This window comes from Meriones unguiculatus, chromosome 2, assembly GCF_030254825.1.
Source record: "Meriones unguiculatus strain TT.TT164.6M chromosome 2, Bangor_MerUng_6.1, whole genome shotgun sequence".
NCBI lineage: Eukaryota > Metazoa > Chordata > Mammalia > Rodentia > Muridae > Meriones > Meriones unguiculatus.
The window spans coordinates 52,578,168-52,591,316 of NC_083350.1; the positions used below are offsets into that span (position 1 = coordinate 52,578,168).

General features: G+C 40.8%; 1 protein-coding gene across 3 annotated transcripts in view; it reads right to left on the reverse strand.

Moving 5' to 3' along the window:
- Positions 1-13,149, reverse strand: part of Ctnna1 (catenin alpha 1) — a 125,304-nt gene that overhangs the window by 25,887 nt on the left and 86,268 nt on the right. For all 3 annotated transcript variants that reach the window (XM_021646475.2, XM_060377454.1, XM_060377455.1), the window contains 2 exons: positions 5,126-5,206; positions 3,949-4,101 (listed from right to left, as the gene is read on the reverse strand). In XM_021646475.2, coding sequence (XP_021502150.1) covers positions 3,949-4,101; positions 5,126-5,206 — 234 coding nt within the window. The remainder of the gene's footprint in view (positions 1-3,948; positions 4,102-5,125; positions 5,207-13,149) is intronic.

A 13,149-nucleotide genomic window follows, 5' to 3' on the forward strand; every position in this document is an offset into this window, starting at 1 on the left:
CCTTACCCAGAAGGCCCAAATCATCCTGAGATATAATGATAAGTCGTTCTTTAAAATAATGAAGGCCTTGGCTACTGCCCTACCCTGCTTGCTGCCCCTGGGGCAGGTGCTCTTGAGTGGAGGATACTCAGGGGAGAGCTGTGATAAAAAGAGCTCCCCAAAGCCTGGAAACTACCTAGCATGTCCAGCAGAGATACAATGTGAACTACACAAAGATTCGTGACGTTTTTAGTAGTGACACTAAGAAACTAAAAAGGTGAAGCATTTAACTTAAAGCTATTATCATTTGAATATCTAATAAATGAAACAAACTCTTGTTATTTTTAAAAGAACGTCTTTTACACTGAAAGCACTCTTTAACTCACAAGTATGAGACTCAATGACTGGCACATATTGTCTGAAGACAGTGGGTTTTCTATGACTGAAAGATTGGAGGGCTCCCAGAAAGCCTACATGATGTTTAGATTGTAGGGTGGGGTTTTAGGGAAGCACAGACAACATAAGGTCCCATTACATAGCCCCAAGCTGGCCTGGAACTCACTACACAGACCAGGCTGTGTAGACCTGCCTCCCAATTACTGAAATTAAAGGCGTGTGCCACAATGCTAGGCATACATGATGCTTCAAAAAAGCTACACAGAAAGGGATTTACACGCCTGAGTAGAAAGCCTTTATAAGAAATAAACACTGAATAATCTCTTGATCCCTGGAGAGAACAGTAAATCTGACTGTTAAAGGCAGGAACTCAGCCAGGCAGCGGTGGCCCATGCTTTTAATCCTAGCACAGGAGCAGAGGCAGATGGTTCTGTGAGTTCAAGGCCAGCCTGGTCTACAGAGCAATTTCCAGAACAGCAAGGGCTACACAGAGAAACCCTGTCTCAAAAAACCAAAAACTAAACCAAATAAAAACAAAAGGCAGCTATTCCAAGGAATAGCAAACCTCAAAGCCAGTCATAGCATCTAAGACAAGTAATAAGTGATTAAGTGGGAAACAAACTTGCCTGCCTTAACCTCTTCTGTTGTATTTATATGCAGCAGCTAGGTAGACTGTGTGTACGCTAGAATTGATACTTTATGTTAATGAGGTGATCTGGGATAAGGAGTCAACCATCTGACTGAATAATTGGCTTTTGAGGCCAGCTTGACCTGGGGAAGAGTGAATGAGAAAAATGAGACTCATCAGTCAGGCACACACAGTGAAACCTGAACGGAAACTCTGGACGCAGAAGCTCCTGGGAGCGACCAGGCTGGTCTAGCTGCCAATGTTCCTGGAGGGTGGAGCACTGCAGCTTCATCTCTGCGAGGCACAAAAATTTTTCTGAAGCTCCATCCTATGTGTGTCTCTCTCTTTTCTGGTTTCGGTTTTTTGATACAGGGTCTCTCTGTCCTGGAACTCACTCTCTAGACCAGGCTGGCCCTGAGAGAGATCCATGTGCCTCCGCCCCCGTAGTGTTGGGAATAAAGGCTTCCGCCCCCACCACCTGTGTGTCTCTTACCTTGGCTGGTCCTGATTAAAAGTCTTGCCTTTCAAATGAAATGTTTTATGTGTTTGTTGTAGGAATTACCAAGCCTGAGACAGGTTATGAAAATGCCTAGGATTTGAAGCAAGCTGGTCAGAGTGGTAATATCTTGGAGCTCTAGGCTGGCATTTGAAATGTGGATCTTGCTGGGGCCTATGACCTTATCCTGTAGGTCTGCCCTAATTCCTGGCATATAGTGTCAGAACTCTGTTAGTGTTTCAGAAAGATCACTCCTTCCAAACACACCTGCAAATAGTGGTTGTAGAATGTGACCTTCTCCTTCCCAGTTATATTCATATCCCAGCAGCCATGCATATATTTTATATACGATTCTTAATTCTGCTGAACCAACAAAAGAAAATAGGCCCTCATATCAAAGTTGGCCTGTAGACATTTACTTCAGCTAGAAGGCAACTAATAAAATGAAATGAAGTCAAGGGATTAACAAAACACAGTGAAGCAAAAACAAGTCTGATTAGTTCAAGGTGTGCCATTATAATACAAAGGGTGGAGGGGGAGGAGAAGTCTTGTCATAAAAGAAAAAGTTCTGCCTTGAATGAGGAATTTGAAGCTTCCAAAACACTTTAAAAATTAATTTCCTTTTCATGGACATAGTAATTACATATCTTACTGTCTCAATTATCGTAAATATAATCATAACTGTTTGCAGAATGACACTACACAGGCTGGGGTTATGCCTCAAGTAATGAAAATCCTGTACCGTTTAATATACAGGTAAGACGTAGGAGAAGGTAATGGGTGTAGAGGGCATGCAGAGGGGAAAGAGGTGAGGAAAGGGTTAGATCTGAGCTCTGATGGGGAAGATCACACTCTCATCCCCAATCGAAATGCAATGAAAAGTCTGGAACAAAGTTGCCAATGACTCCAGGTCTAGTTAGTGACTGATTCAAACTGTCTTTCTGTCTTGCTTTTTTTTTTTTTTTTAATCCAAAACAGGGCCTTACTATATACTGGTGGGTGTCCCGGAACTCATTATAGAGACCAGGCTGGCCTTGAACTCACAGAGATCCACCTATCCCTGCTTCTCCAGAGCTGGGATTAAAGGCGCGTGCCACTATGCTCAGCCCAGTCACTGGTTCTCAGTGCTGTGGTCCACAGAAGCAACAAGCTCAGTGAGTTTGCAGGAGAAGTCTGCAAGCCAGGGGAAGCCCCGCAAGCCTCGGTTTTCACTTGATGAGAACTGTGGAGAGTCCTCGGTGCTGTATCCTGTAGGTGCTGGATGGAGAGGCTGAGGATGACCCAACTGGCCCTCCCATTTGGGTACAGACAAAAACTGCCCTCTCTTCAGCTGCTGATAGTTCAGGCCTTGATGACTATCTCTCAAAGGAGCTTTTTATTAAGTAGGATACTTATAAGAGACTGTTTTCCTGAACACAATTTCTGTCCACTTATGGCTCATATTATCACGTGACTGTTATGAACCAGATTATGCTTAATGAAGATACAAATGAAACTCTCCAATTTTAGTTCCAAATGTCACAACGATAACTTGAATAGCAGGCTGACCTGCTATTCTGTACATAATTCTAGTCAGAAAAACACTTCAATCAATACTCAATCAAAATGAGGTATAAAACTAGTAAGATGGTTTAATGTGATACTGCTATTTACCTTGAAATAGTTTTATACTGTTAACTTGGGCTGTATACTGTTACATTCAGGGCCAGTTTCTACTTTTACATAATGACCCCTTAACTAAAAAATATTGGTCTATCTATACAATATTTATTAATTATTGGGTTTCTGTACTAAGGTTATGTTTCGTGTCTCATTTCTAAAACACACTAATAATTAAACAATAAAAATTACTTTAACAAATGAAGAAACCTAACTATCTGGAAATTATGCAGCAACTCCCCTTATTTTATAATACAACCATTTCTACTCACAATTTTAGACAAAAGCAAGTCTAATTTAGTCGGTGTTGGGCTGGTTTACTGTTAAAAAAGGACTGGGCCGAGTCTGCCTAAAGCAGAAGACAAAACACCTGGCATATTGATCATTATTTTGGTCCTCAAAATGTGGGCATCACCTCAGCTTAAAAGCAGGAAATGGGAGCTAAGAAGAAGCAGGTAACCTGCTGGGGTGTAAGCCCGGGCGGTGCTCCTCAGGAAACACCAGTTCCCAGCTGCTGCCACTGTCTATGCTGTGTAAGCCTTACTATCAGGGTCTAGCTTTAGCCTCACTACCAGTAAGCAGTGTGTTACGTTTCCAGGACAAAAGCTATCCACGTGGTCAATGTGAACTGTGAAAAGAGTAGTTCTGATGGAGACCCAGGGATAATGAAAGACTGTTTATAAATGCGTGTGTTTGTGAGTCCTTGAAAGCTTACAGCTAATTCAATCATGTGACTAAAACGGACGACCTACCAAGTTACTTGCGTTCATCAGGCGACTAATGCACCTACCTCAATCAGTTTATTGGCATGCTCACGGAAGACTTGGGCATACTCCTTAACTTCCTTCTCATTTCCATTCTTGGCGGCTTCAATCAGCACTAAAAGAGGGACGTTGGTCTCCAGGAAAGAATCTGATACATGGTCCATGACAGCTTTGCGAAGCTAATAATAAAATCGTATACATATGATTTTATTTCTAAGAAGTTAAAGTATGACGTAACATCTGCTGGAAGCCTGTGAAAGACAGGCAGAACTCATACAAGTCCCCATATAAGACCACAGTGAAGCAAGCTCCAGCCCACGACTGCAGAGACCATGCTTTACACTACGCAGAACTTCAGTTCTGAGGCATTCCCTTTTCTTTGAAACTTACAAAACAAAACAGGACAATACTGCTCACTGAACTGGCACACAGCTTTGAAATATATATAATTACCTAATTAGTTAGAATGAAATGAAAAGGGAACAGTCTCTGCTACATCTACAAGAGTTAGCACACTATAAACTTTAAATGTTATCTAATGACTGTTGACTTGATTCAAAGGTATATAATTTTTAGTTTTATTTTAGATCACTATGAGCAATAAATATCTTTACTAGCTCTTGAATGCTGAATTTTCACCATAACTTAAGTCTTAATACCGTATGTATTACACTACATATTTATAGTCAACTCTAACCTCTTTTTAAAACTTTTAACACATAATTTAATTTGAAAATGTTAATGAGGTTATATCATTAAAGGAACAGAGTTTTAAATTTACTAACATGGAAAATTCAGTATCTCCAATATCACTGAACCGGAGATAAAGACACTTCTACCACTGCAAACAAACTGACAACATGTAAGCAGAATGGGCAGACATGAGGAGCTGTAATCGAGGACAGGGAAGCCTTTGAGGTTACTTCACAGATCCCCAAGTCCTGTTAAATTGGCTTTCCTGCCTATACATCTTTTTCGCACCGGAGCTAATTTATCCAGTCTACCCCCGAGGGAGCATAATAGTCTACATGACCCTCTGAGATTTTTTTAGACATTAATAAGCTTATTCGCAACAGAAGAGAAAGAGTCACTTTTCCGTGAAGATTTACCCTTTCCCTTAATTAAAAATATAAGCCTATACTTATTAGAATGTTAATCAAAGCTAAAGCGGAAAACATACAATTAACACTTTTTAAAGCTTACCTGTCTACGCAGGTCCCTGGTCTTCTTGGTCATTTTGTCTATGGCAGAGTTGAGAGCATCACTTCTTTCTTTGCGTCCAGCCTGAATAAAGAGACGCTCATGTGAGTACAAGAACCTTAATGACGTCTGTAAATAGTGTTAGAGTAGCGCTGAAAAAACAGACAGTAAAATGGGCACCCGCGTTAATTATTTTATTTCCATGTGCAGAGTGTTTGTCTGAAGACATGTCTGTGCACCTGCAAGTGTTGCTGCTGCCCACGGAGGCCAGAAGAGGGAGCTGGGTCTTCAGCCAGTACCCTTCACCACTGAGCCATCTCTCCAGCACCCCCTCCCCACCAACACACATACAGACAAAACAGTTTTTAGCCCAAAGATGGAAAAGATGCAATGGGAGTGTTCATATATGACTTCATCTAAAAAACACAATCTTGTACCTCTTAGGCTCATCATTTTAGCTGATCATTAAAACAAAGAGTTGTTTTTTGTTTTTGTTTTTTTTCCAAGAGAAACAAAAGACACTTGGGGAGCAAGGAAAGGTTTAATGAGCCTGGGGTACATAATGAGACCCTGTCTCCATTAAACACTATCCTTGACTCCAAAGTTCAGCACACAACAAGGCCGTGCCAGGACCCTTCTTCCTGTGCTACAAACAAGATTAAGTCACATCTGATGTGGATAAGCCACAAGAGTTAATGGCAAAGCTGTCGAGAAACAGCTAAGCAGGTAGAGTGCTTGCCACACAGTCCTCAGAAACAAATTATCTAGCATAGCAGAGGCACCTCTGTAATTCCAGAACTGAAGAGGTACCGATTGATAGATCTTTGGGTCTTACTGACCACCCAGCCACGTCTAACTGCTAACAGTTTCTCCATGAGAAACTGTTCCAAAAGCGCACAGTGGGTGACTCCTGAGGAATACCTGAGGCTGACCTCTGGTTTCCACCCTATATACAAAAAGACATGTACCTGCTATACATTCAAACTTTACATAAAAAATAAAATGTAAGCAAGTAAAAGATGGTTCTTGATATTAAAAAAATGTCAACAAGTTTTATTTCTTGAATTAAAAAAAAATTTTTCAAACAGGTTATGGTAGCATATGCCTTTAATTTCAAGACAGAACTCTACGAGCTGGGCCACCCAGAACTATCAGTGAAACCTTCTCAAAAGTTAAAAAAAAAAAAAAAAAAATTGGAGAGGCAAAGTTGGCAGGTACATGGACACGGGGGCTAGGGGTCAATCTTGGATGTCATTCTTCAAGAGTCAGCCACTGTGGTCTGTTTGTTTTTAAGATTTTGTTTATTTTTATTTCATGTGTATAAGTGTTTTGTCTGAATGCATGTTGTGTGCAACATGTGTGTCTATCGCCCACAGAGGTCAGAACAGGACGTCAGATCACCTAGAACTGCAGTTACAGTTGTCAATTGCCATGTAGGAACTGGAAACCAACCTGGGTCCTCTGCAAGGGAAGCAAGTGCTCTGAACCACTAAGCCGCTTCCTCACCCCACGCAGACCACTATGGGTTCTGAGACAGGGCCTCTGAATGAACCTGGAACTCATCACTGATTTAGCTAGACTGGCTAGATTTAGCTAAGAAAGCCTCAGGGACTCTCCTGTCTCCATTTCTTCTGCCACCATATCTAGCCTTTTTTTTTTTTTTTTTTAAATGAATTCTGGGAATCAAACTGAGGTCCAGGTCTTTGTGCTTGCATAGCAAGCAATTTACTTGAGCCATTTCCCAAGCTCCAAAACAACACATTTTAAAAGTAAGATGTGGGTTTGGACAGATGGTTCAACCATTAAGAGCACTGGCTGCTCCTCCAGAGGACTCAGGTTCACTTCCCAGCACCTCCTCAGTGGCTTACAACTGTCTGTAATTCCAGGTCCACACTACCTTCTGGTCTCCAAAGGCATATACAGATATATATGTAGGCAAAACACCCAACCACATAAAATAATAATTTAAAAAGTTTAAAGTAGGATATATTATGTTAATAATGTATTATACAGTTCAAATGAAAACGGTTTGTAAAATATTTTTAGAACTCCTATGCTAAGCTTAATGTAATTGTATTGAACAGGAAAAAAAAACACATTTGGCACTTAGAAATGTACTAAATCAGCATCTCTTCAAAGGTCAGGGGTTGAGATTTGTCTAAGTAATAAAAACTAAGCAAAAACAAAGCGAGAAGCTGAAATAAAAGGAATTAAAGTCCCAGGCATAGCCAGCTGTATCACTGGAAATACGAGTAGACATATGTATATTAAACTATTAATAGGAAATTATATTAAAAGTCTGTTTTCATACTTTCTATAACATGCTAGTACTCACTGGAGAGAAACAAAGGAACAAAGGAATTTAGTCCAACATTACGCCTCTGGGCACTCTTGAAACATTTAGGTGTGATGTGATGCCAGCACACAAGCCAAAAGCAGATGGACAACTGAGGCTGATACTTGGCTGTGCATACACTATAAACCATTGATGTAATTTCACACTCTGCTCTTATCTCCTGTCAAACAAGAACACTGTCACCTTTCTGTATTCCTCCATCTTATTTCTATGGCTTGTTAGAGTTTTTAAAAAGAATATTAATACAGGTGGTAATTTAACAGAAAGGAAGTAGGAGAAATCCAGAAGAGTTGAATGATACAATGTTATGGTATCAAATCTAGTCAAGAATCATGTTTCTTATTATTTATTATGTGTATTACTTATGAATGTAAGCACACATGAGCCATACCATATGTGAAGGGCAGAGAACAAATGTGCTGAAGGTTTTGTGTTTTGCAAATTGGTTCTCTCCTTTCACCTTGGGATCCAGAGATTCATCTTGGGTTGCTGGGCTTATTATACACAGCAAGGGCTTGTTACCAGACAAACCATCCTTCTGGTTCCAGGTCCCATTCTTACCCATTCCCCAAGTCCTCCTGTACTGCCAATAAAATTAAGCAGCCTACTAACACTAATGCCAGAGAGGGTGAGCCATTAACAAAAACAGGTCCAGATATGAGAATTACTATGTAAGGTTTGCTCAGAGCTATCAGTCAGAAAAAGACCTCAGCTAGAGCCTAATTACTCACTGATAACCTTAAGATAAAAACACCAGTATCTAAGACAAAGGTGGTGTGCTGGACAGTTTTATCTTGAATTGACACAAGCTAAAGTCATCTGAAAAAAGGGAACCTCAATTTTTAAAAATGCCTCCTTAAGATCAGGCAGGCATTCAGGCATTTTCTTAATTAGTGATTGCTGGGACCCCGCTTATTGTAGGTGGAGCCATCCCTGCAATGGTGATCCTGGGTTCTCTAAGAAAGCAGGCTGAGGAAGCCATGAGGAACCAGCCAGTAAGCAGCACCCCTCTACAGCCTCTGCATCAGCTCCTGCCTCCATGTTCCCTCCCTGTTAGAGTTTCTGCCTTGACTTCCTTCAGTGATGAACAGTGATATAAAAGTTTAAGCCTTTCCTCCTCAAAATGCTCTTTGGTCATGGTGTTTCATTGTAGCATGAGAAACAGTAATTAAGACAGGTATCCAAAAATTATATCTAAATAAAGCTGATCTAATTATTGAGTCTCAGAATATTTCTCCAATACTCAAGTCCTACTTTAAAAGAGGGCTTTTCTAAAGTAAATGACATAAAAATCTGTCATTGTTTCTAGCTAAATCTGGGGGGGCATTTGTATTAATTTCTTCAAGAAATTTTCTTAAGCTGAAACCCAAAGGTCAGAATCACTGACCTGGTAATAGCTAAATCAAACCTTAGTGCCCAAGAATTTCCTCAATTTGAGGAAAGGTTTACCACAGGCATTATTTAAAAAAAAAAAAAAAAAAATCACAGCCATGAACTGACTCTTGATGAAATAAATTAGTGACACAGAAATGTCCATTTAAGATACAATAGCACCACATGCTAATTCTCCCTTTGCTGAACTACTCTTTAAAAAAAAAATCTATTTGTCTTCTTGGGACAATAGGAACAAAAGTTTATGTCTCAAAAAAGGAGGCTGGTCAGGCTGGGAGGGTGGTACACACCTTTAATCCTAGCACTCAGGAGGCAGGCGGATCTCTGTAAGATCTAGGCCAGCCTGGTCGACAAAGCAAAACTGCAGGACAGCTGGGGGGGAGGGAGGGGGACTAGCTTAAAAAACGAAACAGGGAGGGATGAAGGGAGGGAGGGGAAGGGTCAGAAGCAGCCCTGACCCTTCTATAATGTTGTGAGTCAGTGTTCATTTGTTCTTCTTTGTTGTTCATTTTCGGTACAAAAATCAAGTTCAGGGTAGCACTCATCATCTAAAATGTAATGGGGGATATAATACACACATGCCTCCACCACCTAACACTCCAAACACTAAGCTTGACAAAAAGTTCAAGCGACTAAAGAGTTAAGAGCACCTGCTGCTCGTGGAGAGCACCCAGGTTAAGTTCCCAGCACACAGTGGATCATAACCACCTGTGCAGTTTCAGAGGCTCAGACACCGCTTTTAACCTCAGTGGGCACTGGGTACAGAAACACAGGCAGGAAAAACACTCATACACATAAAACTAAAACAAAAAATAACTTGTTTACTGCTTTATAAAATTGAATGTGTTCTTTTAAAATTAAAGTTGCTGTGAACTGCTCTTTATAAAATAAAGTAACTCAATATGAACAAAAGCAACACATGACTATTCAAAATGGCAAACCCAAGAAGTATTTCAGAACTATTTTTGGAATGTTGTATAGACGTTTGACCAACAAAACAAAAAATAAACACACACACACAAAAAACCCACACACATATTTTTGGAGAATCTAAGTTTTCAGATTAAGAATGTTGAACCAGTGACCTATTGTCAGGACAAAGAAACCAGAGTAAGTGACCCCGAGCTCTCACCAGACTGGGAACTGCTGCATGGAGTAGAGACCCCTGGGGGTGCTTCACGTGGGGCTCCGGTTAGCAGCGGCAGAGAGCTGCCGAAGCAACAGTAAAGCATGGTCCATGCTTCAGGATAAAGCCTCCCTTCAGCAAGTAAACACCAGCTGAGCGCAGAGAGGCGAAGGTTACTAGCAAGGCCAGCCCTCAGCAGCACAATTCTCACTAGAGATTAGGAATTCTATCTATCATAAACAATCTTTCACTCTTTGAGCCAAATTTGTGTTGCCGGCTTTCTTTGTAGTAATACGTCACAAATGTATATATGCACGCATGCATGCATTGCTTTGGCATATGCTGCTGCTCTTCCAACACCAAACTCTATTAAAGTTGTCACGAATGTGACTGGAACTCAATGATATAGTACTTGCTCTGGTTTGATCCTTGGTTCTACTAAAACATAAACAAAATAATTTAATTAATTAATTGGGGTTTTCTTGAGACAAAATCCTGGCTGTCCTTAACTGTCCTTCCAAGTGCTAGGACTAACAGCATGAGCCACCACTGCCTGGCATAATTATTTACTTAAATTTAAAAAAGTTCTCCGAGAATGCTGTTTCTAAGCTTCTGCAACCAATATACATGCCCTTTAAATTTAGCCAACTGGGTCAGACCCCACTAAAACCCAGGGATTCTAACTACAAGATCAGCGAGCATGAACCAGTATCTCACCCCTTCATTCTAGTCTGTGTAAATGGTTCTGCATAATCCACATAGGAGAAAGTGTGTCTAATTCAAAAGTTATTCAGAAATATAGACAGAAAGAAGCCAGGAAGGTCAACCCCAAAGTTGGCTGTTTTTCAAGAGAAACAAAAGCCTGCTAATAACAAAGAAGGGGCAGGGGAGAAACAGCAACCGGCAGGAGAAAAAAAAAAAATTAAATGTAGGCCATATACATTTTAATCCGTGTGTCAATGGGACTTAAAGACAGTTTGTACTACTTTTATTTTGGTGTTTATTTTTAAAGTACAACAACAAAAGACCCTCGTGCTAAGTTCAAGGATCCATCTGTCTAAATGTCTATAATCCCTCACCTAACTTCAGGTGTATCAAGCCAAGATTTATTGCTAAGCTGGTGGCTCTTGGCACAAAGTAACTCAAGCATAAAAAAAGTAGGGTGTTACATGATCCTGACACTTACCCAAGAAAAAATTCGAAAGTCTGCATGTCCCCAAACTAGAAGTTTTAAGACAGTAGAATATACTACTATTCAGAATAACCAATAAGTCTTTCTGTTTTATAAATCATGTTTACCAATGAAATACAAAAAGATTTTTCTAAAACTCAAGATCAGGAAAAGGGTCATGGATCTGAAAGGAGAGCCCAACCACCCCCCACACCAGAGAAATAACTAGGTTGTGTGGTGTAAACCAGGTTATGTGATGCACATGGTTGTTTTAGAAAAGAAAGAATCTTACTTCCTTCAAAGCACAAACAAAAACCCAAATCCTACTCCTTTTACCTCATACAATATAGTTTGAAGTTGCTACCTAAGCATTAAAAGATCAAACCAGGAGAAACACTGACACCCGGGCAATTCAGCATCTTTACAAGAAGAGATTTTCCAAGCAGTGACCAAGACTGCCAGCATAGTTTATCTCAACACGATACAGCCTCTGGTGCTGGTACTTTATTTTTTTTAGACTTGGGCACAATTAAGATTTTTTTTTTTTAGTCTTTTTTTTTTTTTTAAGATTTATTTATTATGTATACAATGTTCTGCCTACATGCATACCTGCCAGAAGAGGGCACCAGATCTCATTATAGATGGTTGTGAGCCACCATGTGGTTGCTGGGAATTGAACTCCAGACCTTTGGAAGAGCAGGTCATGCTCTTAACCTCTGAGCCATCTCTCCAGCCCCAAGATTTTTTTTTTTTACATAAAATATAAAGCTCATTGTCTACCTTAAAAGAATTGAAAGTTTCATTTACATATCTGTATGTCACTATCAAGTAACTCTAATCATCTATACATCTGTTAAAAACAAACTCTCATACGGAAGAATGTATATAACTACCACACTGCTCAGTTAATTTCCTTAAAACTATTTTATAGGAAAGTGTTGGGTTACTTTCTGCCTCCTGTGCCCCGATGCTAACACCTAAAGAAGTCAGAAGTGGTATGTACAATAAAGACCGTTTAAGTCAATAGCATCTATATGGAGAATAAAGGCACTCTAAAATGTCAAGGAAAAGTCTACTTCAGAAAGAACAAGGTGGAACTGGAGAGATGGCTCAGTAGTTCATTTGCTGCTCTTTGCAGAGGACCCAATTTGGTTCCAAGCACCCAAAGGGTAATGGATAACCACTTGCAACTCCAGGTTCTGGGGATCGGACACCCTCTTTTGACCTTTTCAGGAACCAAACATGCTTGTGTTTCACATATATACATGTAGGAAGAACACACATATAAACTGGACAGGAGCCTACCATAGACAACCTCTGAAAAACTCTACTGATCGAGGTATCAAAGCAGAGACTAAGACTCATAGCCATAATTTGGGCAGAATGCATGAAATTTTAGGAAACAAGGGGGCGACAGAAAGACCTGGAGGGTCAGGAGCTACAAAAGGAGACCAACAGAGCCAAAACAAAACAAACAAAAAACAAAACAACAACAACACACACACACACACAAACCTGGGCCCCTAGGGGCTCTGCAGAGACTGATACCTCAACCAAGGACCATGCATGGAGAGGACCTAAAACCCCTGCACAGACGTAGCCAATAGATTCAGTCTCCAGGTGGGTTCCCTAGTAAGGGAGCAGGGACTGTCTCCCGCATGAACTCAGTGGCTGGCTCTTTAATCACCTCCCCCTGAAGGGGTGGGGGCAGCCTTGCCAGGCCACAGAGGAAGACAATGCGGCCAGTCCTGATGAAACCTGATAGGCTAGGGTCAGATGGAAGGGGAGGAGGTCATCCCCCAACAGTGGACTAGGGGAGGGGCATGGGAAAAGAAGAGGGAAGGCGGGTGGGGTTGGGAGGAGATGAGGGAAGGGGCCACAGCTGGGATACAAATTGAATAACTTGTAATAAAGGCTGTTTCCTCAGGCACTCTGGTGAGGCACCCTCCTTTAGAGTGCAGCGGTGGCTCCTGTAATACCAG